Genomic DNA, 24,790 nt, shown 5'->3' with positions numbered 1-24,790 from the left:
TGGTCCAACGCCTGAAGGTACCATGTTCATCTGTACAAAAAATTGTATGCAAGTATAAACACCATGGGACCACGCAACTGTCATACTGCTCAGGAAGGAGACACGTTCTGTCACCTAGAGATGAACGTACTTTGGTGCAAAAAGTGCAAATCAATTCCAGAACAACAGCAAAGGACCTTGTGAAGATGCTGGAGGAAACAGGTACAAAAGTATCTATGTCCACAGTAAAAAGAGTCCTATATCGACAACTTGAAAGGCCTCTCAGCAAGGAAGAAGCCACTGCTTCAAAACCGCCATAAAAAAGCCAGACTACAGTTTGCAACTGCACATGGGGGGGGCAAAGATTGTACTTTTTGGAGAAATGTCCTCTGGTCTGATGAAACAAAAATAGAACTGTTTGGCCATAATGACCATCGTTATGTTTGGAGGGAAAAGGGGGAGGCTTGCAAGCCGAAGAACACCGACCGTGAAGCACGGGGGTGGCAGCATCATGTTGTGGGGGTGCTTTGAGGGAGGAGGGACTGGTGCATTTCACGAAATAGATGGCATCACGAGGAAGAAAAATGATGTGGATATATTGAAGCAACATCTCCAGACATCAGTCAGGAAGTTAAAGCTTGGTCGCAAATGGGTCTTCCAAATGGACAATGACCCCAAGCATACTTCCAAATTATTGGCAAAATGGCTTAAGGACAACAAATTCAAGGTGTTGGAGTGGCCATCAATCCTATTGAAAATATGTGGGCAGAACTGAAAAATGCGTGTGCGAGCAAGGAGGCCTACAAACCTGACTCAGTTACACCAGCTCTGTCAGGGGGAATGGGCCAAAATTCACCCAACTTATTGTGGGAAGCTTGTGGAAGGCTACCCGAAACATTTGACCCAAGTTAAACAATGTAAAGGCAATGCTACCAAATACTAATTGAGTGTATGTAAATGTCTGACCCACTGGGAATGTGATGAAAGAAATAAAATCAGAAATAAATAATTCTCTGCTATTATTCTGACAGCAAGGAGGCCTACAAACCTGACTCAGTTACACCAGCTCTGTCAGGGGGAATGGGCCACATTCTTAAAATAAAGTGGTGATCCTAACTAACCTAAGACAGGGCATTTTTACTAGGATTAAATATCAGGAATTGAGTTTAAATGTATTTGGCTAAACTAAGGTGTATGTAAACTTATATTTCTTATTCCATGCCTTTACTTTAGATTTGTGTGTATAAGGTAGTTGTGGAATTGTTAGATAGTGCTGCACTGTCAGAACTAGAAGCACAAGCATTTCACTACACTCTCATTAACATCTCTTAACCATGTGTATGTGACCAATAACATCTACTAACCATGTGTATGTGACCAATAACATCTGCTAACCATGTGTATGTGACCAATAACATCTGCTAACCATGTGTATGTGACCAATAACATTTGCTAACCATGTGTATGTGACCAATAACATCTGCTAACCATGTGTATGTGACCAATAACATCTGTTAACCATGTGTATGTGACCAATAACATCTGATAACCATGTGTATGTGACCAATAACATCTGCTAACCAATAACATCTACTAACCATGTGTATGTGACCAATAACATCTGCTAACCATGTGTATGTGACCAATAACATGTGATTTGGTTTAGACCTCTGTTGGATTCAGTTAGACAGCCAAACCATGACTTCAGTAGGAGTTATTGTAGCATTACTTGTTCATGTTTTCTGTTGAGCAGTGAACTTCAGCTACCCGTCACTGGAGGAGCCCAAACCTCCAACCCCTCCTCCCCCCGAGCCGGACCCTGAACCCCAGGCTCCCCCTGCCTCCCTTGGTAGCGTACAGGTGAACGGTGGCCCCCTGGAGGATCTGACCCCCTCCACATGGATGGAGGCTGACGCCACAGACTCACCCCACACAGGGTTCACTCACCCTGGAGTAGACCACAGCAAGAAGGACCCTGGAGCCGGTCCAGGGACCCCCAGCCAGCCTGGAGGGACATCCAAGCACATCCCACAGGTAACTGCACGAGCTCATGCATTTCAAATCAAATCAAATCAAATTTTATTTGTCACATACACATGGTTAGCAGATGTTAATGCGAGTGTAGCGAAATGCTTGTGCTTCTAGTTCCGACAATGCAGTAATAACAAGTAATCTAACTAACAATTCCAAAACTACTGTCTTGTACACAGTGTAAGGGGATAAAGAATATGTACATAATGATATATGAATGAGTGATGGTACAGAGCAGCATAGGCAAGATACAGTAGATGGTATCGAGTACAGTATGTACAAATGAGATGAGTATGTAAACAAAGTGGCATAGTATAAAGTGGCTAGTGATACATGTATTACATAAGGATACCGTCGATGATATAGAGTACAGTATATACGTATGCATATGAGATGAATAATGTAGGGTAAGTAACATTTATATAAGGTAGCATTGTTTAAAGTGGCTAGTGATATATTTACATAATTTCCCATCAATTCCCATTATTAAAGTGGCTGGAGTTGAGTCAGTGTGTTGGCAGCAGCCACTCAGTGTTAGTGGTGGCTGTTTAACAGTCTGATGGCCTTGAGATAGAAGCTGTTTTTCAGTCTCTCGGTCCCAGCTTTGATGCACCTGTACTGACCTCACCTTCTGGATGATAGCGGGGTGAACAGGCAGTGGCTCGGGTGGTTGATGTCCTTGATGATCTTTATGGCCTTCCTGTGACATCGGGTGGTGTAGGTGTCCTGGAGGGCAGGTAGTTTGCCCCCGGTGATGCGTTGTGCAGACCTCACTACCCTCTGGAGAGCCTTACGGTTGAGGGCGGTGCAGTTGCCATACCAGGCGGTGATACAGCCCGCCAGGATGCTCTCGATTGTGCATCTGTAGAAGTTTGTGAGTGCTTTTGGTGACAAGCCGAATTTCTTCAGCCTCCTGAGGTTGAAGAGGCGCTGCTGCGCCTTCTTCACGATGCTGTCTGTGTGAGTGGACCAATTCAGTTTGTCTGTGATGTGTATGCCGAGGAACTTAAAACTTGCTACCCTCTCCACTACTGTTCCATCGATGTGGATCAGTGTTTGTGTTTATCATTCATTCAATAAATATTTAGCTTTTAAATATATTATTTACCCAAATCACAAGATGACATTGGTTTCATTATTTATTTATTTGACCTTTATTTAACTAGGCAAGTCAGTTAAGAACAAATTCTTATTTTCAATGACGGTCTAGGAACAGTGGGGTTAACTGCCTGTTCAGGGGCAAAACGACAGATTTGTTCCTTGTCAACTCGGGGATTTGAACTTGCAACCTTTCGGTTACTAAGTCCAACGCTCTAACCACTAGGCCACCCTGCCGCCCCATTACCCTGTAAGCAGTCTATGGACAAGGTAATGACAGCAGTCTATGGACAAGGTTATGACAGCAGTCTATGGACAAGGTTATGACAGCAGTCCACGATTTTGGTTTCAAGTCATGGTGTTCTTTATTTGAATTGTTTCACACATCATGTCCAAGTCATAAGTAACTTTGATGAGCTACACAATCCATTTGAGATACTTTAGGTTGATTTGGACCTGGCGTGTGGGAAAATGGTCATGTATTAGGTACCATGGCTTGCATTGGATTTGTGACACAAGTCCTAAAACCAATTAGCGTTTTGAAAACAGTGCCAGGGAAAACTAAACTAAATCATGGATCGCTCTCATACATTGAGACGGCGTACAGGGTAAAGGAAACCAATTGTCATTTGGGTCCCTTCAAATATATTTCAAGAGAACGTCACAATGAGATATTGATAGCTTTTTCCTAATTGTCAATAGTCCAGAAAGACTGTGTTAATGTCACCACCTAACCTGCCCAGGAACTGCGGTTGAAAATTAGCCGGCCGGTTAAAAAACGTCACTTTTACAGAAACGTTGATTTAATGTGCACTGTCCCTGTAAAAAAAAATGGACTCAAAACTTTAATTTCTGCTTTTTATTGTTCTTCAAATGTCTAATTAAAAACTTAATCCTCCCTGTTTGTTACCCCCCCCCCCCCCTCCTGCCGTTCCTCGCTCCCCCAGATCGACCGTACCAAGAAGCCATCAGTCAGAGTCTCAGACGGGTCTAAAACCCCCCTGGATGCCCTCCCCAGGGACCTGCCCCCCTCCTCCCAGAATGGCCCGTCTGTACCCCAACCCAACCGCTCGGTCAAACCGGCTTTTGACCCGGCGGTGCCGCTGACGGACGAGGAACGAGGTCAGATCCACACAGAGACGGCTGCTCTGATGGAGAAGGCCCGGAGAGAGCAGGAACAACGCAAACAGGAACGCCGCACCGAGGAGGAGTGGAGAGAGAGGGAACGCCGGGAGAACCAGGAGAAGGAAAATGAGGAGATGGAGAGGAGGAAAGAGGAAGAGAACAGGACTCAGGAGAGGAAGAGATTGGAGAGACACAAGGCAGAGGAGAAGGAGAACGGGGTTAGGGAAGAGCGAGAGAAGAGGGGGAAGGAGGATACGCCGACCAACAGTGCTTCTCTGGACTCGCCGGCTCCCAACCGTATCGTCACGGAGATTAAGGTCAGTGTCTCTGTCTATCTGTGGCTGCGTTCTGATTCTTTACCTTTCTCATAGTTCACTCATGTCATTTAAAGTTTTGGTTTGGTGCACGCATGGGAGGAGGGAGTTTCCACCATCTTCCTCACACCAGTCCTTTTAAAACCATGAGGAGTGAATAATTTCATGGTATCCAATTGGTCGCTGCAACTCCTGTGCGTCCTCCGAAACCCAACCAAACCGCACTGATTCTTGACACAATGTCCACTTTAAACTGGACTTAACCTGGAAGCCACCCGCACCAATGGAGGAAACATCAGTGTTGGAAACACCGACACTGGGTGACCGTGTCAGCGTGCACTGCTCCCCCCCACCGCTAGTGCGCGATGGGACAAGGACAGACCCTCCCCTAACCCAGACGACGCTGGGCCAGTTGTTCTCCCGGTCGAGGCCGGCTGCGACTGAGCCTGGATTCGAACCCAGAATCTCTAGTGGCACAGCCTTAGACCACTGCGCCACTCCGGAGGCCAGTGTCTGTCAATGTTATACCCTGACTACAACGCTCACATCGCAAAATAAATGTAGAAATGTATGTTATTCAATTATTGGACCCACACTGCTCGCGCGCGTCAACGAGCGTCTCCGTTGCCAAGGGCTAAAATAGAAGTTAGTTCTATTTGTGACGCAGATCACGCTGCAAGTCCTGCCTCTCCCGTCTCCTCATTGGTTTATAGAAGCAGGTACCCACGTGCCATCTTCTCATTGGTTATACCCACGTGGGTGATTGAAAGACGCTGTGTTGCCAGTTGTTGTGGTAATACTATGAAAGTTTAGATGCCAATTACCATATAAGTTCAAAGATGAAAAAGCCTGGAAGGAGGAGAGATGACTAGAAACAATTTGGTTGACCGTTTTATGTGTGGATTAATTGTCGGAGTAGAGGACCTTGTGCATTTCAGGTAAAATAACAACTCAATGTTTATATCCCAGGACAAATTAACTAGCAACAGCAAGCTAGCTAAATAGGACAAATTAGCGAGCAACAGCAAGCTAGCTAAATAGGACAAATTAGCGAGCAAGTGCAAGCTAGCTAAATAGGACAAATTAGCTAGCAAGTGCAAGCTAGCTAGCTAAATTGCCATAAATGTTTAATACTTTTCGACCTGTCCCCAAATTAATGTAATTGATTCAGGGTTTGTTTTGATATTTTAACCTGCGTGTCGTGATCGCGTTTTGGTGTAGGGGGACAAAATAAATGTATGCATGATGGCGCACGCGCGCAGCTGGTTTGGGTTCGTCGTTAGTGTGACACCTTTATTTATACAGGTACGTCAATTAAGAACAGATTCTTATTTACAATGATGACTTGTCAAACACATCAATACACAACAATGACTCTATACACATCTATATTCACATCAATTACACGACACACCCTCTGGCTTCTGCTACCCAAATATTGTAACCCAACTAAACTCAGCAAAAAAAAGAAACGTCCTCTCACTGTCAACTGCGTTTTATTTTCAGCAAACTTAACCTGTGTAAATATTTGTATGAACATAACAAGATTCAACCACTGAGACGACAACTGAAATGGAAAAATGTGTCCCTGAACAAAGGGAGGGGGGGGGGGGGGGTCAAAATCAAAAGTAACAGTCTCTGGAGTGGTGTGGCCACCAGCTGCATTAAGTACTGCATTGCATCTCCTCCTCATGGACTGCACCAGATTTGCCAGTTCATGCTGTGAGATGTTACCCCACTCTTCCACCAAGGGACGTGAAACTTCCCAGACATTTCTGGGGGGAATGGCCCTAGCCCTCACCCTCCGATCCAACAGGTCCCAGACGTGCTCAATGGTATTGAGATCCGGGCTCTTCGCTGGCCATGGCAGAACATTGACATTCCTGTCTTGCAGGAAATCACGCACAGAACGAGCAGTATGGCTGGTGGCATTGTCATGCTGGAGGGTCATGTCAGGATGAGCCTGCAGGAAGGGTACCACATGAGGGAGGAGGATGTCTTCACTGTAACGCACCTTGGTGAGACAAAATCACAACTAGTCAGTGGAGAGCACTTTTTGCCAGTCCTGTCTGGTCCAGCGACGGTGGGTTTGTGCCCACATAGGTGACATTGTTGCCGGTGATGTCTGGTGAGGACCTGCCTTACAACAGGCCTACAAGCCCTCAGTCCAACCTCTCTCAGCCTATTGCGGACAGTCTGAGCACTGTTGGAGGGATTGTGCATTCTTGGTGTAACTCGGGCAGTTGTTGTTGCCATCCTGTACCTGTCCCGCAGGTGTGATGTTCGGATGTACCGATCCTGTGTAGGTGTTGTTACACGTGGTCTGCCACTGCGAGGAGGATCAGCTTTCCGTCCTGTCTCCCTGTAGCGGTGTCTTAGGCGTCTCACAGTACAGACATTGCAATTTATTGCCCTGGCCACATTTGCAGTCCTCGTGCCTCCTTGCAGCATGCCTAAGGCACGTTCACGCAGATGAGCAGGGACCTGTGGCATCTTTCTTTTGGTGTTTTTCAGAGTCAGTAGAAAGGCCACTTTAGTGTCCTAAGTTTTCATAACTGTGACCTTAATTGCCTACCGTCTGTAAGCTGTTAGTGTCTTAACGACCATTCCACAGGTGCATGTTCATTAATTGTTTATGGTTCATTGAACAAGAAATACATTGTAGATATTGGCCAGCATCCTGGAGTCACCTTGTCACTGTTGACGTTGAGACTGTTTTTTGCGGGTACTGTTTAATGAAGCTGCCAGTTGAGGACTTGTGAGGCGTCGGTTTCTCAAACTAGACACTCTAATGTTCTCTTGCTCTGTTGTGCACCGGGGCCTCCCACTCCTCTTTCTATTCTGGTTAGAGCCAGTTTGCGCTGTTCTGTGAAGGGAGTAGTACACAGCGTTGTACAAGATCTTCAGTTTCTTGGCAATTTCTCGCATGGAATAGCCTTTATTTCTCAGAACCAGAATAGACTGACGAGTTTCAGAAGAAAGTGCTTTGTTTCTGGCCATTTTGAGCCTGTAATGGAACTCAGCTAGTCTAAAGAAGGCAATTTTTATTGCGTCTTTTATCAGCACCACAGTTTTCAGCTGTGCTAATATAATTGCAAAGGGGTTTTCTAATGATCAATTAGCCTTTTAAAATGATAAACTTGGATTAACTAACACAACGTGCCATTGGAGCACAGTAGTGATGGTTACTGATAATGGGCCTCTGTACACCTATGTACATAGATATTCCATAAAAAAATCAGCCGTTTCCAGCTACAATAGTCATTTACAACATTAACAATGTCTTCACTGTATTTCTGATCAATTTGATGTTATTTTATTCTTTCAAAAAGGACATTTCTAAGTGACTCCACAAACTTTTGAAAAGTTGAAGTGGGAAGTTTACATACACTTAGGTTGGAGTCATTAAAACTCGTTTTTCAACCACTCCACAAATTTCTTGTTAATAACAAACTATAGTTTTGGCAAGTTGGTTAGGACATGTACTTTGTGCATGACACAAGTCATTTTTCCAACTTTAAGGACTTTTGGAGATCATTCCACATGAGCGGTGCCAAAAGACTAAAAGCAGATTGACCTAACTGTGGAGATTGATCTCCAGGGTTAGCTCTCCCCGAGTCCAGGTCTGGTAACTTGTACGTCTGAAGGTAACCAATGAGGTCAATTATGGCAGACGTTTATGCTAGAGGGCTTTCTAACCAAAAGGAGCGCAATGGCATCAAACTACGAGACTTCAAGGGGGCCAGCCTACTTTCTCCGTCTGTCTGTGGCGGTGAGTCTCTGTTTCTGTGATGCTGAAAGAGACACTAAGCATCTAACCGTTTCTCCCAGTCTCTACTGTACCTTTCCAGCCCAACACCAGTAAGCCAACCCATCTCTTAATATAAACCCCATCCATTCATCTCACCCGTCTGATAGTATCCACAATTTGATACTATCCATTAGCCACCAGTTAGTAAGTAGTCTGTCCCTGTGTAACCCATATCCTACTACAGTGGTTCTCAAATCTCCCCTCGAGGACGCCCAGCCGGTCCAAACCTCCCCTCGGGGACCCCCAGCCGGTCCAAACCTCTCCTAGGGGACCCCCAGCCGGTCCAAACCTCTCCTCGGGGACCCCCAGCCGGTCCAAACCTCTCCTCGGGTACCCCCAGCCGGTCCTAACCTCTCCTTGGGGACGCCCAGCCTGTCCAAACCTCTCCTCGGGGACGCCCAGCCGGTCCAAACCTCTCCTCGGGGACGCCCAGCCGGTCCAAACCTCTCCTCGGGGACGCCCAGCCGGTCCAAACCTCTCCTCGGGGACGCCCAGCCGGTCCAAACCTCTCCTCGGGGACGCCCAGCCGGTCCAAACCTCTCCTCGGGGACCCCCAGCCGGTCCAAACCTCTCCTCGGGGACCCCCAGCCGGTCCAAACCTCTCCTCGGGGACGCCCAGCCGGTCCAAACCTCTCCGGTCCAAACCTCTCCTCGGGGACCCCCAGCCGGTCCAAACCTCTCCTCGGGGACCCCCAGCCGGTCCATGTATTTGATCTATTCCAGAACTGGCACACCTGATTCAACTTGTCAACGAATCATCAAGCCCTTGACTAGGTGAATCAGTCATCAGGCTCTTGACTAGGTGAATCAATCATCAGTCCCTTGACTAGGTGAATAAATCATCAGGCCCTTGACTAGGCGAATCAATCATCAGGCCCTTGACCTGGCGAATCAATCATCAGGCCCTTGACCTGGTGAATCAATCATCAGGCCCTTGACCTGGCGAATCAATCATCAGGCCCTTGACCTGGCGAATCAATCATCAGGCCCTTGACCTGGTGAATCAATCATCAGGCCCTTGACCTGGTGAATCAATCATCAGGCCCTTGACCTGGTGAATCAATCATCAGGCCCTTGACCTGGTGAATCAATCATCAGGCCCTTGACCTGGTGAATCAATCATCAGGCCCTTGACCTGGTGAATCAATCATCAGGCCCTTGACCTGGTGAATCAATCATCAGGCCCTTGACCTGGTGAATCAATCATCAGGCCCTTGACCTGGTGAATCAATCATCAGGCCCTTGACCTGGTGAATCAATCATCAGGCCCTTGACCTGGTGAATCAATCATCAGGCCCTTGACCTGGTGAATCAATCATCAGGCCCTTGACCTGGTGAATCAATCATCAGGCCCTTGATTAGGTGAATCAATTATCAGGCCCTTGACCTGGCGAATCAGGTGATATAGTTTAGGGTTACATTTGTGAAACACCTTGGGGGGTTCCTGAGGAGAGATTTGGAGAACCACTGTCCGAATATACAGCCCATCAATCTCACTGATACCCATAAAGCTAATCTGTACAGTGAAATGATGTGAGCTGCGTTGTGCTGTGTCCCTCCCAAAAACCAGGCTCCCTCCCCCCTGAAGCTTAGTGGTGATCTAAAGAGGAGTCGTCAGCCTGGGAGGTTACAGCATAGAACAGTTGAGGACTATGTCATACCCAAGGTATATAATCACCACTCTGAACCACCACCTCGTTATGGCATGTTGTTGTTTTAGAAAAAGCTTCAGTATTTATTTATGAGCTTGTTTCTGCATCCAGGGTGCATGGTCTCGACCGCTGTTGTAAATGGCAGGACGCATATGGCGCTATGGGGACGTTTGATCCCCAAGTTTGTGATTTTTATTTTATTTTCTTTATTTGTTCTACCATCGCCTGCCGGGAACGTTCTAGTGAAGCAACAGGAGAACCCTGCATTTAAATACTACCGATAGCTGTCCCCCTTTTGACTGGGCATTTAAATACTACCGATAGCTATCCCCCTTTGACTGGGCATTTAAATACTACCGATAGCTATCCCCCTTTGTCCCTGCATTTAAATACTACCGATAGCTATCCCCCTTTGACTGGGCATTTAAATACTACTGATAGCTGTCCCCCTTTTGACTGGGCATTTAAATACTACTGATAGCTGTCCCCCTTTGTCCCTGCATTTAAATACTACAGATAGCTATCCCCCTTTTGACTGGGCATTTAAATACTACCGATAGCTGTCCCCCTTTTGACTGGGCATTTAAATACTACCGATAGCTATCCCCCTTTTGACTGGGCATTTAAATACTACTGATAGCTGTCCCCCTTTTGACTGGGCATTTAAATACTACTGATAGCTGTCCCCCTTTTGACTGGGCATTTAAATACTACTGATAGCTGTACCCCCTTTTGACTGGGCATTTAAATACTACTGATAGCTGTCCCCCTTTTGACTGGGCATTTAAATACTACCGATAGCTATCCCCCTTTTGACTGGGCATTTAAATACTACCGATAGCTGTCCCCCTTTTGACTGGGCATTTAAATACTACTGATAGCTATCCCCCTTTTGACTGGGCATTTAAATACTACCGATAGCTATCCCCCTTTTGACTGGGCATTTAAATACTACCGATAGCTATCCCCCTTTGACTGGGCATTTAAATACTACCGATAGCTATCCCCCTTTGTCCCTGCATTTAAATACTACAGATAGCTATCCCCCTTTGACTGGGCATTTAAATACTACCGATAGCTATCCCCCTTTTGACTGGGCATTTAAATACTACCGATAGCTGTCCCCCTTTTGACTGGGCATTTAAATACTACAGATAGCTATCCCCCTTTTGACTGGGCATTTAAATACTACCGATAGCTGTACCCCTTTTGACTGGGCAGATTTCTCCTTACATTGGCTGCGCTCTATACACTGTGTGTAACGTGTGTGTAACGTGTGTGTAACGTGTGTGTAACGTGTGTGTAATGTGTGTGTTGTCCCACAGCGGGAGCTCCTAACTAGAGCCAGAAGTGAAGAGATGGGGAGGAGTGTACCAGGCCTGCCTGTTGGCTGGATGAAGGTAAAAACAAACACTAAACTGACATATCAAACTATTTCACTTTTTAGTTTCTTGATGTTTAAGAGTAGCCAGCAAGGGGGGAAAGCATTGAAGTGTACATATTCTATCAGTGTAATGGTTAACTACATTGCATGCAAATACGATGGAGAATGTTTTCACACACAACCATCAGTTGTGAGAAAAATAAAATGGAGAACGAAAGAAACTCTCCCCTCTCCTCTCTCTCCTCTCTACACCAGTTCTTGGATACGGTAACCGGTACCTACCGTTACTACCATTCCCCAACCAACCGGGTGCACCGCTACCCCCCTGAGGTCAGCGTGCCCCAGACGCCCCCCTCCACCCCTCCTACGGCCAAACAGAAGCAGCCTCGCCCCGCTGAGCCAGACCAGACCATGGACCGTGACCAGGAGCAGTCCAAACTGAAACGTTCCTATTCTTCTCCAGACATCAGCCAGGACCTGAGGGAGGAGGGGCTAAAGAAGGTTACCGCCCCTATAACTGCAGCCACGCGCCCAACCTTTAACAGGGAGACCAAGTAGGTGACATCATCGTCACATGGATATGGGCCTGGTCAATATATACTTTTCACTCACTCAGATTAAGCCTACTACTGGACTAAAAAGCTATTTTTCAATGACAAATATGATTTTAAATCCTGGGGTGTATTCATTAGTTGGATTCCGGGGGCAAAGCGTTTTGTCTGTTATAAAACGTTTTTTCCAACGGAAACCGTTTACCGTTTTACTCTAGGAACCAAACGGAAGCCAACAGAGAAAACAGAACGAAACGGGGAGAGGGACCTAGCTGAATTTGTCCAATCGAAACAGTTTCCGTTACAAAATGTTTTGCAGCAGACACCGAATCCGACTAATGAATACACCCCTGGACTACACTTAATCTGAGTCTGGGGTTAAAATCAAGCCTGGGACTAAATTGCATTTAAATGTTTCTAGATCATTTGGATTCATGGATATTATTATTTTTTTTAAATACTATTGGATTTTGACAAAACTTGATTTTAAAAGGTTTGAGTCTCCAGAAGTATTTAATCCACATTTCTGGATGAAAGTTGACGACGTCACAGAATCAGTTTTGTAACGTAGTTTATTTGACGGTGCTGTTTGTAACTCGCCACTGCCGTCCGTCCCCCAGACCGTCCACTGCTAGCGTCTACACCAAGGTGGAGATCGCCCGTCCGTCTGCGGCTAAGATCCGTAACCTGAACCCTGTGTTCGGCGGTCTGGGCGCCTCGCTCACCGGCCTGCGGAACCTCGGGAACACCTGCTACATGAACTCCATCCTGCAGTGTCTCTGCAACACCCCGGCCATGGTCGACTACTTCAACAAGAACCTCTATCAGGAGGATATCAACAGGTCAGTCATGTAGTGGTGATGATAATGTAGTAATGATAATGTAGTAATGATAATGTAGTGGTTTATAATGCAACACCCCGGCCATGGTCGACTACTTCAACAAGAACCTCTATCAGGAGGATATCAACAGGTCAGTCATGTAGCGGTGATGATAATGTAGTAATGATAATGTAACACCCCGTCCATGGTCGACTACTTCAACAAGAACCTCTATCAGGAGGATATCAACAGGTCAGTCATGTAGTGGTGATGATAATGTAGTAATGATAATGTAGTGGTTTATAATGTAACACCCCGGCCATGATCGACTACTTCAACAAGAACCTCTATCAGGAGGATATCAACAGGTCAGTCATGTATTGGTAATGATAATGTAGTAATGATAATGTAGTGGTTTATAATGTAACACCCCGGCCATGGTCGACTACTTCAACAAGAACCTCTATCAGGAGGATATCAACAGGTCAGTCATGTATTGGTAATGATAATGTAGTAATGATAATGTAGTGGTTTATAATGTAACACCCCGGCCATGGTCGACTACTTCAACAAGAACCTCTATCAGGAGGATATCAACAGGTCAGTCATGTAGTGGTGATGATAATGTAGTAATGATAATGTAGTGGTTTATAATGTAACACCCCGGCCATGATCGACTACTTCAACAAGAACCTCTATCAGGAGGATATCAACAGGTCAGTCATGTAGTGGTGGTGATAATGTAGTGATGATAATGTAGTAATGATAATGTAACACCCCGGCCATGGTCGACTACTTCAACAAGAACCTCTATCAGGAGGATATCAACAGGTCAGTCATGTAGTGGTGATGATAATGTAGTAATGATAATGTATCACCCCGGCCATGGTCGACTACTTCAACAAGAACCTCTATCAGGAGGATATCAACAGGTCAGTCATGTAGTGGTGATGATAATGTAGTAATGATAATGTATCACCCCGGCCATGGTCGACTACTTCAACAAGAACCTCTATCAGGAGGATATCAACAGGTCAGTCATGTAGTGGTGGTGATAATGTAGTAATGATAATGTAGTGGTTTATAATGTAACACCCCGGCCATGGTCGACTACTTCAACAAGAACCTCTATCAGGAGGATATCAACAGGTCAGTCATGTAGCGGTGATGATAATGTAGTAATGATAATGTAACACCCCGGCCATGATCGACTACTTCAACAAGAACCTCTATCAGGAGGATATCAACAGGTCAGTCATGTAGTGGTGATGATAATGTAGTAATGATAATGTAACACCCCGTCCATGGTCGACTACTTCAACAAGAACCTCTATCAGGAGGATATCAACAGGTCAGTCATGTAGTGGTGATGATAATGTAGTAATGATAATGTAACACCCCGTCCATGGTCGACTACTTCAACAAGAACCTCTATCAGGAGGATATCAACAGGTCAGTCATGTAGTGGTAATGATAATGTAGTAATAACACTTCAACAAGAATTACTACCAAGATAAGAGAATCACACATATACAGCTTACTCTCTCTGTCTCTCTCTCTCTGTCTCTCTCTCTCTGTCTCTCTCTGTCTCTCTCTCTCTCTCTCTCTCTCTCTCTCTCTCTCTGTCTCTCTGTCTCTCTCCCTCCTGTCTCTCTCCCTCCTTCTGTCTCTGTCTTCCTCCCTCCTGTCTTTCTTTCTCTCGCTGTCTCTCTCTCCCTTCCTCTCTCTCTCTCTCTCTCTCTCTCTCTCTCTGTCTCTCTCCCTCCTGTCTCTCTCCCTCCTGTCTCTGTCTTCCTCCCTCCTGTCTTTCTTTCTCTCGCTGTCTCTCTCTCCCTTCCTCCCTCTGTCTCACTCTGTCTCACTCTCTGTCTCACTCTCTCTGTCTCACTCTCTGTCTCTCTCCCACCCTCCTTCTTTCTCTCGCTGTCTCTCTCCCTTCCTCTCTGTCTCTCTCCTTCCCTCTCTCTCTTCCTCTGTCTCTCTCTCTCTCTCTCTCTCTTCCCCCCCCCCCCCCTCCTGACAGGGCAAATATCCTGGGTCACCGAGGCGAGGTGGCAGAGGAGTTTGGTGTGATCATGAAGGCTCTGTGGTCAGGCCTGTATAAGTGTATCAGCCCCCGCGACTTTAAGGTCACTATAGGGAAGATCAATGAATCCTTCTCTGGCCAGGAACAACAGGACTCCCAGGAGCTGCTGCTCTTCCTTATGGACGGACTCCACGAGGACCTCAACAAGGTAGGGAGACCGGAGAGCGAACAGGAGAAAAGTCATTAACAAGGAAAATAGTGTGAACATTACAACATTAGTTGTATTGAGGAGATGGTGTGAGGAGAGGAGATGGTGTGGGGATGGGGTCTGTCCATGTTGTATTAACCTGTCCTCTGTCTCTCTCTGAAGGCTGCTAACCGTAAGGGTTACATAGAGGAGGAGAATGACGATCTGGACGACCAGCGGGCTGCTAACCAGGCCTGGACCAAACACAAGCTGCTCAACGAGTCTGTCATCGTAGCGCTGTTCCAGGGTCAGTTTAAGAGCACAGTTCAGTGTCTCACCTGCCACAGGAAGTCCCGCACCTTCGAGACCTTTATGTACCTGACCCTGCCGCTGGCCTCCACCAACAAGTGTTCCCTGCAGGTAAGACAACACGTGTGAGTATACACATACAGCTCTTCCAAATCAATACCCTTTTCTGATATTTTAAGTAGAAATTGGTCAGAAATATTGCATTTAAAAGCCTGTTATATTAAATTAAGGGCCCATATGGAAAATTCAATATATATATATATTTTTTTATTTCACCTCATTTTAACATTGTCAAGGTGTTAAACTTCCTAAAAAAACACAGTTTTCCATCTCAAGAGGTTCAAATAAATAGAATGACTAAACCCCTCCAGAAACAGCCTGGTTTCAGCCTGGTTTCCTTTCCCCCTGAAAACCAGGTGTGGGGACTCTGCTCAGGTGTTTCCAACCTGCTACATTAGGTTACAACTAAACATGAACAGGGTTCAATGAGCCATTCGCTTGATGAGCCATTGGCAGTTTCACTGTACCGGCCGTGTGTACTTAGACTTGCATGGCTTAACCTCTGAGACAAGCATATGCTACTGGCAGGATCAACCAGGTAGCCACTCACAACATAGAGGTTGTACCTGGGCACACTAAGCAAAGAACAATTTCATCCTAAAAATCAGACAGAAATCTTTAAATGAGGGACGGACATTTTATGGTATTAGACAAATCACATGAAATGAATAGTGATGTTCAGAAATGACTGTGAAAGCAGCAGAATAACCAGGGCTTACCCTGATGGTGAAATGAACTGGGTTCTAATCTTCCTACAAGTCAGAAAGATGCAGAATAACCAGGGCTTACCCTGATGGTGAAATGAACTGGGTTCTAATCTTCCTACAAGTCAGAAAGATGCAGAATAACCAGGGCTTACCCTGATGGTGAAATGAACTGGGTTCTAATCTTCCTACAAGTCAGAAAGATGCAGAATAACCAGGGCTTTACCCTGATGGTGAAATGAACTGGGTTCTAATCTTCCTACAAGTCAGAAAGATGCAGAATAACCAGGGCTTACCCTGATTTTGAAATGAACTGGGTTCTAATCTTCCTACAAGTCAGAAAGATGCAGAATAACCAGGGCTTTACCCTGATGGTGAAATGAACTGGGTTCTAATCTTCCTACAAGTCAGAAAGATGCAGAATAACCAGGGCTTTACCCTGATGGTGAAATGAACTGGGTTCTAATCTTCCTACAAGTCAGAAAGATGCAGAATAACCAGGGCTTTACCCTGATGGTGAAATGAACTGGGTTCTAATCTTCCTACAAGTCAGAAAGATGCAGAATAACCAGGGCTTTACCCTGATGGTGAAATGAACTGGGTTCTAATCTTCCTACAAGTCAGAAAGATGCAGAATAACCAGGGCTTTACCCTGATGGTGAAATGAACTGGGTTCTAATCTTCCTACAAGTCAGAAAGATGCAGAATAACCAGGGCTTTACCCTGATGGTGAAATGAACTGGGTTCTAATCTTCCTACAAGTCAGAAAGATGCAGAATAACCAGGGCTTTACCCTGATGGTGAAATGAACTGGGTTCTAATCTTCCTACAAGTCAGAAAGATGCAGAATAACCAGGGCTTTACCCTGATGGTGAAATGAACTGGGTTCTAATCTTCCTACAAGTCAGAAAGATGCAGAATAACCAGGGCTTTACCCTGATGGTGAAATGAACTGGGTTCTAATCTTCCTACAAGTCAGAAAGATGCAGAATAACCAGGGCTTTACCCTGATGGTGAAATGAACTGGGTTCTAATCTTCCTACAAGTCAGAAAGATGCAGAATAACCAGGGCTTTACCCTGATGGTGAAATGAACTGGGTTCTAATCTTCCTACAAGTCAGAAAGATGCAGAATAACCAGGGCTTTACCCTGATGGTGAAATGAACTGGGTTCTAATCTTCCTACAAGTCAGAAAGCAGCACAGAGGGACAAACGTCAAAACGCTGTGGCACTTCAGCTCCTTTTATTAATATAAAAATATATATATTATTATTTTTTTAAATATTTTATTTTAATTGTATTTCTTTAATTATTATTATTATATATTTTAACTTTTTTTTTTTTTTAAGCCTGTCACATCTGTGAATGTGGAATGTGTTTTGTTGGTTGATTGAAAAACAAGAAGACTTAATAAAACTTTAAATGTAAAAACTGTCCTGAAGCTGTCTAATCTAAACATGTCCTACTGTCCTGAAGCTGTCTAATCTAACCATGTTTTACTGTCTGAAGCTGTCTAATCTAAACATGTCCTACTGTCCTGAAGCTGTCTAATCTAACCATGTTTTACTGTCTGAAGCTGTCTAATCTAACCATGTCCTACTGTCCTGAAGCTGTCTAATCTAAACATGTCCTACTGTCCTGAAGCTGTCTAATCTAACCATGTCTTACTGTCTGAAGCTGTCTAATCTAACCATGTCTTACTGTCTGAAGCTGTCTAATCTAACCATGTTTTACTGTCTGAAGCTGTCTAATCTAACCATGTTTTACTGTCTGAAGCTGTCTAATCTAACCATGTTTTACTGTCTGAAGCTGTCTAATCTAACCATGTTTTACTGTGTGTTCCAGGACTGTCCTGAAGCTGTCTAATCTAACCATGTCTTACTGTCTGAAGCTGTCTAATCTAACCATGTCTTACTGTCTGAAGCTGTCTAATCTAACCATGTCCTACTGTCTGAAGCTGTCTAATCTAACCATGTCTTACTGTGTGTTCCAGGACTGTCTGAAGCTGTTTTCTAAGGAGGAGAAGATGACCGACCAGAACAAGGTGTTCTGTCGACACTGTAAAGCTCTCAGAGACTCCGTCAAGAAACTGGAGATCTGGAAGGTCCCGCCCATCATACTGGTTCACCTTAAACGGTACCTACTGACGACACCCGTGTGCATTTGAAATGACACATGATGACCAAGACACACACACACACACACACACCGATAACAATGTGTATTAACCCCAGTACTGCCCTCTGTTGTAGGTTCTCATACGAGGGCCGTTGGAAACAGAAGCTGCAGACGACAGTAGACTTCCCTCTGGAGAACCTAGACCTCAGTCAGTATGTCATCGGACCCAGACTCGGCCTCAAGAGATACAACCTGTTTGGAGTGTCTGTGAGTACTGTTAGCACCCGCCTGGAGACCCCGCGGGTCAAATACTTTACTGTGCCGTCTTCTGGTCCCGTGCGGCTCGGTTGGTAGAGCATGGGGTCTTTTCAACGACAGGGGGTTCCATTCCCCCAGTGGCCACTCATACCAAAATGTATGCCCCCCCCCCCTCATCAACTACTGTCGCTTTGGATAAAAGCCTTTTGGGTAAATTACATGCGCTATATATACTAAAGTACGTGAACACCCCTTCAAATTGGTGGATTCTGCTATTTCAGCCACACTCATTGATGACGGGTGTATAAAATCGGGTACACAGCCACGCAATCTCCACAGACAAACATTGGCGGTAGACTGGCCATCCTGAAGAGGTCAGTGACTTTCAACGTGGCACCGTCATAGGATGCCAACTTTCCAACAAGTCAGTTCGTCAAATCTCTGCCCTAATAGAGCTGTCCCGGTCCAACTGTAAGTGCTGTTATTGTGAAGTGGAAACGTCTAGGAGAAACAACGGCTCAGCTGTGAAGTGGTAGGCCACAAGCTCACAGAATGGGACCACCAAGTGCTGAAGCGAGTAAAAATCGTCTGTTCTCGGTTGCAACACTCACTACCTTGTTCCAAACTGCCTCTGGAAGCAACGTCAGCACAAGAACTGTTCGTCAGGAGCTTCATGAAATGGGTTTCCATGGCCGAGCAGCCGCACACAAGTCTAAGATCACCATGCGCAATGCCAAGCGTCGTCTGGAGGGGTGTAAAAGCTCGCCGCCAATGGACTCTGGAGCAGTGGAAATACATTCTCTGGGGTGATGACTCACGCTTCACCATCTGGCAGTCCGACGGTCGAATCTGGGTTTGGTGGATGCCAGGGGAACCCTACCTGCCCGAATGCATGGTGCCAACTGTAAAGTTTGGTGTAGGAGAAATAATGGTCTGTGGCTGTTTTTCATGGTTCAGGCCCCTTAGTTCCAGTGAAGGGAAATCTTAACGCTACAGCATACAATGACTTTCTAGACTAGAGACTGTGCTTCCAACTTTTTGGCAACAGTTTGGGGAAGGCCCTTTCCTGTTTCAGCATGACAATGCCCCCTTGCACAAAGTGAGGATCATACAGAAATGTTTTGTCAAGATCCGTGTGGAAGTTCTTGACTGGCCTGCACAGAGCCCTGACCTCAACCTCATCGAACACCTTTGGGATGAATTGGAACGCCTACTGCGAGCCAGGCCTAATCTCCCAACAGCGCACAACCTCACTAATGCTATCGAGGTTGAATGGAAGCAAGTCCCCCGCAGGAATGTTCCAACATCTAGTGGAAAGTCTTCCCGGAAGAGTGGAGGCTGTTATAGCAGCAAAAGGGGGGACCAACTCCATATGAACCCCTATGATTTTGTAATGAGATGTTTGAAGAGCAGATGTCCACATACTTTTGATCATGTCGTGTATATTAATGACCCATAATTCATCAGTGCTTGACTTATTACAATGGATCCAATGGAAAAAGTCCCCAAACTCCAAACTTTGAAAGGATTGGACATGTACTTCACCAGGTCTGAAGGAGTTGTACTTCACCAGGTCTGAAGGAGTTGTACTTCACCAGGTCTGAAGGAGTTGTACTTCGCCAGGTCTGAAGGAGTTGTACTTCGCCAGGTCTGAAGGAGTTGTACTTCGCCAGGTCTGAAGGAGTTGTACTTCGCCAGGTCTGAAGGAGTTGTACTTCGCCAGGTCTGAAGGAGTTGTACTTCGCCAGGTCTGAAGGAGTTGTACTTCGCCAGGTCTGAAGGAGTTGTACTTCGCCAGGTCTGAAGGAGTTGTACTTCGCCAGGTCTGAAGGAGTTGTACTTCGCCAGGTCTGAAGGAGTTGTCCTTCGCCAGGTCTGAAGGAGTTGTACTTCGCCAGGTCTGAAGGAGTTGTCCTTCGCCAGGTCTGAAGGAGTTGTCCTTCGCCAGGTCTGAAGGAGTTGTCCTTCGCCAGGTCTGAAGGAGTTGTCCTTCGCCAGGTCTGAAGGAGTTGTCCTTCGCCAGGTCTGAAGGAGTTGTCCTTCGCCAGGTCTGAAGGAGTTGTCCTTCGCCAGGTCTGAAGGAGTTGTCCTTCGCCAGGTCTGAAGGAGTTGTCCTTCGCCAGGTCTGAAGGAGTTGTCCTTCGCCAGGTCTGAAGGAGTTGTCCTTCGCCAGGTCTGAAGGAGTTGTCCTTCGGCCGGTCTGAAGGAGTTGTCCTTCGCCAGGTCTGAAGGAGTTGTCCTTCGCCAGGTCTGAAGGAGTTGTCCTTCGCCAGGTCTGAAGGAGTTGTACTTCGCCAGGTCTGAAGGAGGTCTGAAGGAGTTATCAGATTTATTATCTCAATGTTTTGTATGTATTTGTGTATGTCTGTGTATATACAGTACCAGTCAAAAGTTTGGACACATCTACTCATTCAAGGGTTTTTCTTTATTTTTTACTATTTTCTACATTGTATAATAATAGTGAAGACATCAACACTATAAAATGCTATATGGAATCATGTAGTAACCAAAAAAAGTGTTAAACAAATCAAAATACATTTGAGATTCTTCAAAGTAGCCACCCTTTACCTTGATGACAGCTTTGCACACTCTTTACATTCTCTCAACCAGCTTCATGAGGAATGATTTTCCAACAGTCTGGAAGGAGTTCCCACATATGCTGAGCACTTGTTGGCTGCTTTTCCTTCACTCTGCGATCCAACTCATCCCAAACCATCTCAATTGGGTGGAGGCCAGGTCATCTGATGCAGCACCATCACTCTCCTTCTTGGTCAAATAGCCCTTACACAGCCTGGAGGTGTGTTGGATCATTGTCCTGTTGAACATCAAATGATAGTCCCACTAAGCGCAAATCAGATGGGATGGCGTATCACTGCAGAATGACGTGGTTGACATGCTGGTTAAGTGTGCTTTGAATTCTAAATAAATCACTCGGTGTCACCAGCAAAGCACCATCACACCTCATCCTCCATGCTTCACGATGGAAACCACACATGTGGAGATCATCCGTTCACCTACTCTGCGTCTCACAAAGACATGGCGGTTGGAACCAAAAATCTCACATTTCTACCCATCAGACCAAAGGACAGATATCCACGGGTCTAATATCCATTGCTCGTGTTTCTTGGCCCAAGCAAGTCTCTCATTGGTGTCCTTTAGTAGTGGTTTCTTTGCGGCAAAGCCATGAAGGCTTGATTCACGCAGTCTCCTCTGAACAGTTGATGTTGAGATGTCTGTTACTTGAACTCTGTGAAGCATTTATTTGGGCTGCAATCTGAGGCTGGTAACTCTAATGAACTCTGGGTCTTCCTTTCCTGTGGCGGTCCTCATGAGAGACAGTTTCATCACAGCGCTTGAGGGTTTTTGCGACTGCACTTGAAGAAACTGTCAAAGTTCTTGAAATTTGCCGTATCGACTGACCTTCATGTCTTAAAGTAATGCTGGACTGTCGTTTCTCTTTGCTTACTGTTCTTGCCATATTGTGGACTTGGGTCTTTTACCAATTAGAGCTACCTTCTGTATACCACCCCTAACTTGTCACAACACAACTGTTTGGCTCAAACGCATTAAGAAGGAAAGAAATTCCACAAATTAACTTTTAACAAGGCACACCTGTTAATTGAAATGCATTCCAGGTGACTACCTCATGAAGCTGGTTGAGAGAATGCGAAGACTGTGCAAAGCTGTTATCAAGGCAAAGGGTGGCTACTTTGAAGAATATCAAATATAAAATATATTGTGGTTTGTTTAACACTTTTTTTTTTGGTTACTACATGATTCTATGTGTTATTTCATAGTTTTGATGTCTTCACTATTATTCTACAATGTAGCACATAGTAAACATAAATAAAAACCCTCGACTCAGGAGGTGTGTCCAAACTTGACTGTGTGTGTATGTACAAACTTGAGTGTGTGTGTGTGTGTGTGGATAAACAGGACGTTAACCCTGTGTCCTTCCCCTCTGTAACAGAACCATTATGGCGGTCTGGATGGGGGTCACTACACAGCCTACTGTAAGAACGCCATGAAACAGCGCTGGTACAAGTTTGACGACCACGAGGTCTCCGAAATCTCCACCTCCACCGTCAAGTCCTCCGCAGCGTACATCTTCTTCTTCTCCTCTCTGTGAGGGCAGAGCTGCAACACTGCTAGGAGCTATGAGGCTACATAAAGGCTACATAAAGGCTAGCTAACATGCAAGCTGCTTTGACTCAGCTTCCTCTGCTGGTGGGAGAAAGGAACTGAACTGGCGATGTTTTTGTTAACTGAACTGAACTGCCAGGGGCCATACTTGTGAACTTTTGCTTAGAGCATGGTTTAAACCGTTAGTCTAAAATGGCTGCTAGCTGTTTCTCTCAAGCCAACCTGGCCAAATTAGCCACAACGCTAATTAGCCACCACGCTGAGGAAGGCCAGCTAAGTAGATGATTATATCCGAATAAACAAATCAACCTATCAGATAACTTAGAGCCACCATCCAATCACATTTGTTCATTAGGTAAATTTGCTTCCAACTGATTGGTTTAATTTGTTACCCATGGTCTAAGTGGAGTTTCCCCAATATATTGTTTTGCATGATGCTTCCTTGACTAGGCAAGTGGCATCATAGAAAAATGACGGTTTTCGCATATATGATGAAGTTCTGTGTTGTTTCTTATCCATTTAACATCCATGTACTTTCCAAATTACAAACGTAGGAGGATTATATTATAACATGTTTGTTATTCATACATTGTGAAAGTGATTTATTTTTAAGGAGGAAAATCATGGTCTAAGCAGAAGTTCACAAGTATGGCCATGCAAGGTTTGTAGGTTTTGGATAACTGAACTGGCTAGGTTTGGTGGTTTTGGTAGACTGAACTGACAGGTTGAAATGTGGATGTGTGGAAAGACAGGGACACACTGTAGCGTGTGGTGGAAGGGTGGGTTAGTGACTGGGTGTGTGCAGGAAAGGGAGAGACGCAGGCACTCCGATGCTTCAACTCATAGAGGACTCAACAGCTGTTAAAACACAACGTCTATTCATATTAAACCAGAGAGCAGGGAGAGGGATCCCTGTTCTAATCACCTCAGCTTAAAACCCTGTTCTTAACACAGCAACGTTGTCATTCTGCTAGTTCTGGGTTTCAGTTGAGTCTGTGTGGCGTGGACAGACTTTTGTTAGTACACACAGACCTTAGACACAGACCTTATTTAAGCTTCCATGTACTGTGAATCTTCTAGTGAAGAGTACAGGGACGTTTAGTTAGGAAGACTGACGTATAGGGACGTTTAGTTAGGGAGACTCACGTATAGGGACGTTTAGTTAGGGAGACTGACGTTTAGTTAGGAAGACTGACGTATAGGGACGTTTAGTTAGGAAGACTGACGTATAGGGACGTTTAGTTAGGGAGACTGACGTTTAGTTAGGAAGACTGACGTATAGGGACGTTTAGTTAGGGAGACTGACGTTTAGGGACGTTTAGTTAGGGAGACTGACGTATAGGGACATTTAGTTAGGAAGACTGACTCATAGGGACGTTTAGTTAGGAAGACTGACGTATAGGGACGTTTAGTTAGGGAGACTGACGTTTAGGGACGTTTAGTTAGGGAGACTGACGTATAGGGACGTTTAGTTAGGGAGACTGACGTATAGGGATGTTTAGTTAGGAAGACTGACGTACAGGGACGTTTAGTTAGGGAGACTGACGTATAGGGACGTTTAGTTAGGAAGACTGACGTATAGGGACGTTTAGTTAGGGAGACTGACGTATAGGGACGTTTAGTTAGGAAGACTGACGTACAGGGACGTTTAGTTAGGGAGACTGACGTATAGGGACGTTTAGTTAGGAAGACGTACAGGGACGTTTAGTGTGACGTACAGGGACGTTTAGTGTGACGTACACGGCCTTCGGAAAGTTTTCAGACCCCTTGACTTTTTCCACATTTTATTACGTTACAGCAAATGTATTGAGTTGTTTTTTCTCCTCATTAATCTACACACAATACCCCATAATGACAAAGCAAAAACAGGTTTTTATGCATGTTTGCTAATTTATTCAAAATAAATAAGTATTTACATAAGTTTTCAGACCCTTTACTCAGTAATTAGTTGAAGCACCTTTGGCAGCGATTACAGCCTCGAGTCTTCTTGGGTATAACGCTACAAGCTTGGCACACCTGTATTTGGGGAGTTTCTCCCATTCTTCTCCTCTCAGGTTCTGTCAGGTTGGGTGGGGGAGCGTTGCTGCACAGCTATTTTCAGGTCTCTCCAGAGATGTTCAATCAGATTCAAGTCCGGGCTCTGGCTGGGCCACTCAAGGACATTTAGAGACTTGTCCGAATGCCACTACTGCGTTGTCTTCGCTGTGTACTTCGGGTCG

General features: G+C 45.3%; 1 protein-coding gene across 1 annotated transcript in view; it reads left to right on the top strand.

The window, feature by feature from the left end:
• LOC110511526 (ubiquitin carboxyl-terminal hydrolase 8) overlaps window positions 1-24,488 on the top strand; it is a 36,770-nt gene extending 12,282 nt beyond the window's left edge. The window contains exons 10-21 of the mRNA XM_036981801.1: window positions 1,733-2,013; window positions 4,056-4,550; window positions 8,668-8,887; window positions 9,897-10,024; window positions 11,336-11,410; window positions 11,650-11,948; window positions 12,566-12,787; window positions 14,790-15,000; window positions 15,163-15,399; window positions 18,046-18,188; window positions 18,305-18,437; window positions 22,399-24,488. Coding sequence (XP_036837696.1) covers window positions 1,733-2,013; window positions 4,056-4,550; window positions 8,668-8,887; window positions 9,897-10,024; window positions 11,336-11,410; window positions 11,650-11,948; window positions 12,566-12,787; window positions 14,790-15,000; window positions 15,163-15,399; window positions 18,046-18,188; window positions 18,305-18,437; window positions 22,399-22,557 — 2,603 coding nt within the window. The 3' untranslated portion in view covers window positions 22,558-24,488. The remainder of the gene's footprint in view (window positions 1-1,732; window positions 2,014-4,055; window positions 4,551-8,667; window positions 8,888-9,896; window positions 10,025-11,335; window positions 11,411-11,649; window positions 11,949-12,565; window positions 12,788-14,789; window positions 15,001-15,162; window positions 15,400-18,045; window positions 18,189-18,304; window positions 18,438-22,398) is intronic.
• The last annotated feature ends 302 nt before the right edge of the window (window positions 24,489-24,790 follow it).

This window comes from Oncorhynchus mykiss, chromosome 6 (assembly GCF_013265735.2).
Source record: "Oncorhynchus mykiss isolate Arlee chromosome 6, USDA_OmykA_1.1, whole genome shotgun sequence".
Taxonomy (NCBI): domain Eukaryota; kingdom Metazoa; phylum Chordata; class Actinopteri; order Salmoniformes; family Salmonidae; genus Oncorhynchus; species Oncorhynchus mykiss.
Note: the sequence above shows the minus strand (reverse complement) of the source record. Positions and strands in the feature narration are given on the sequence as shown.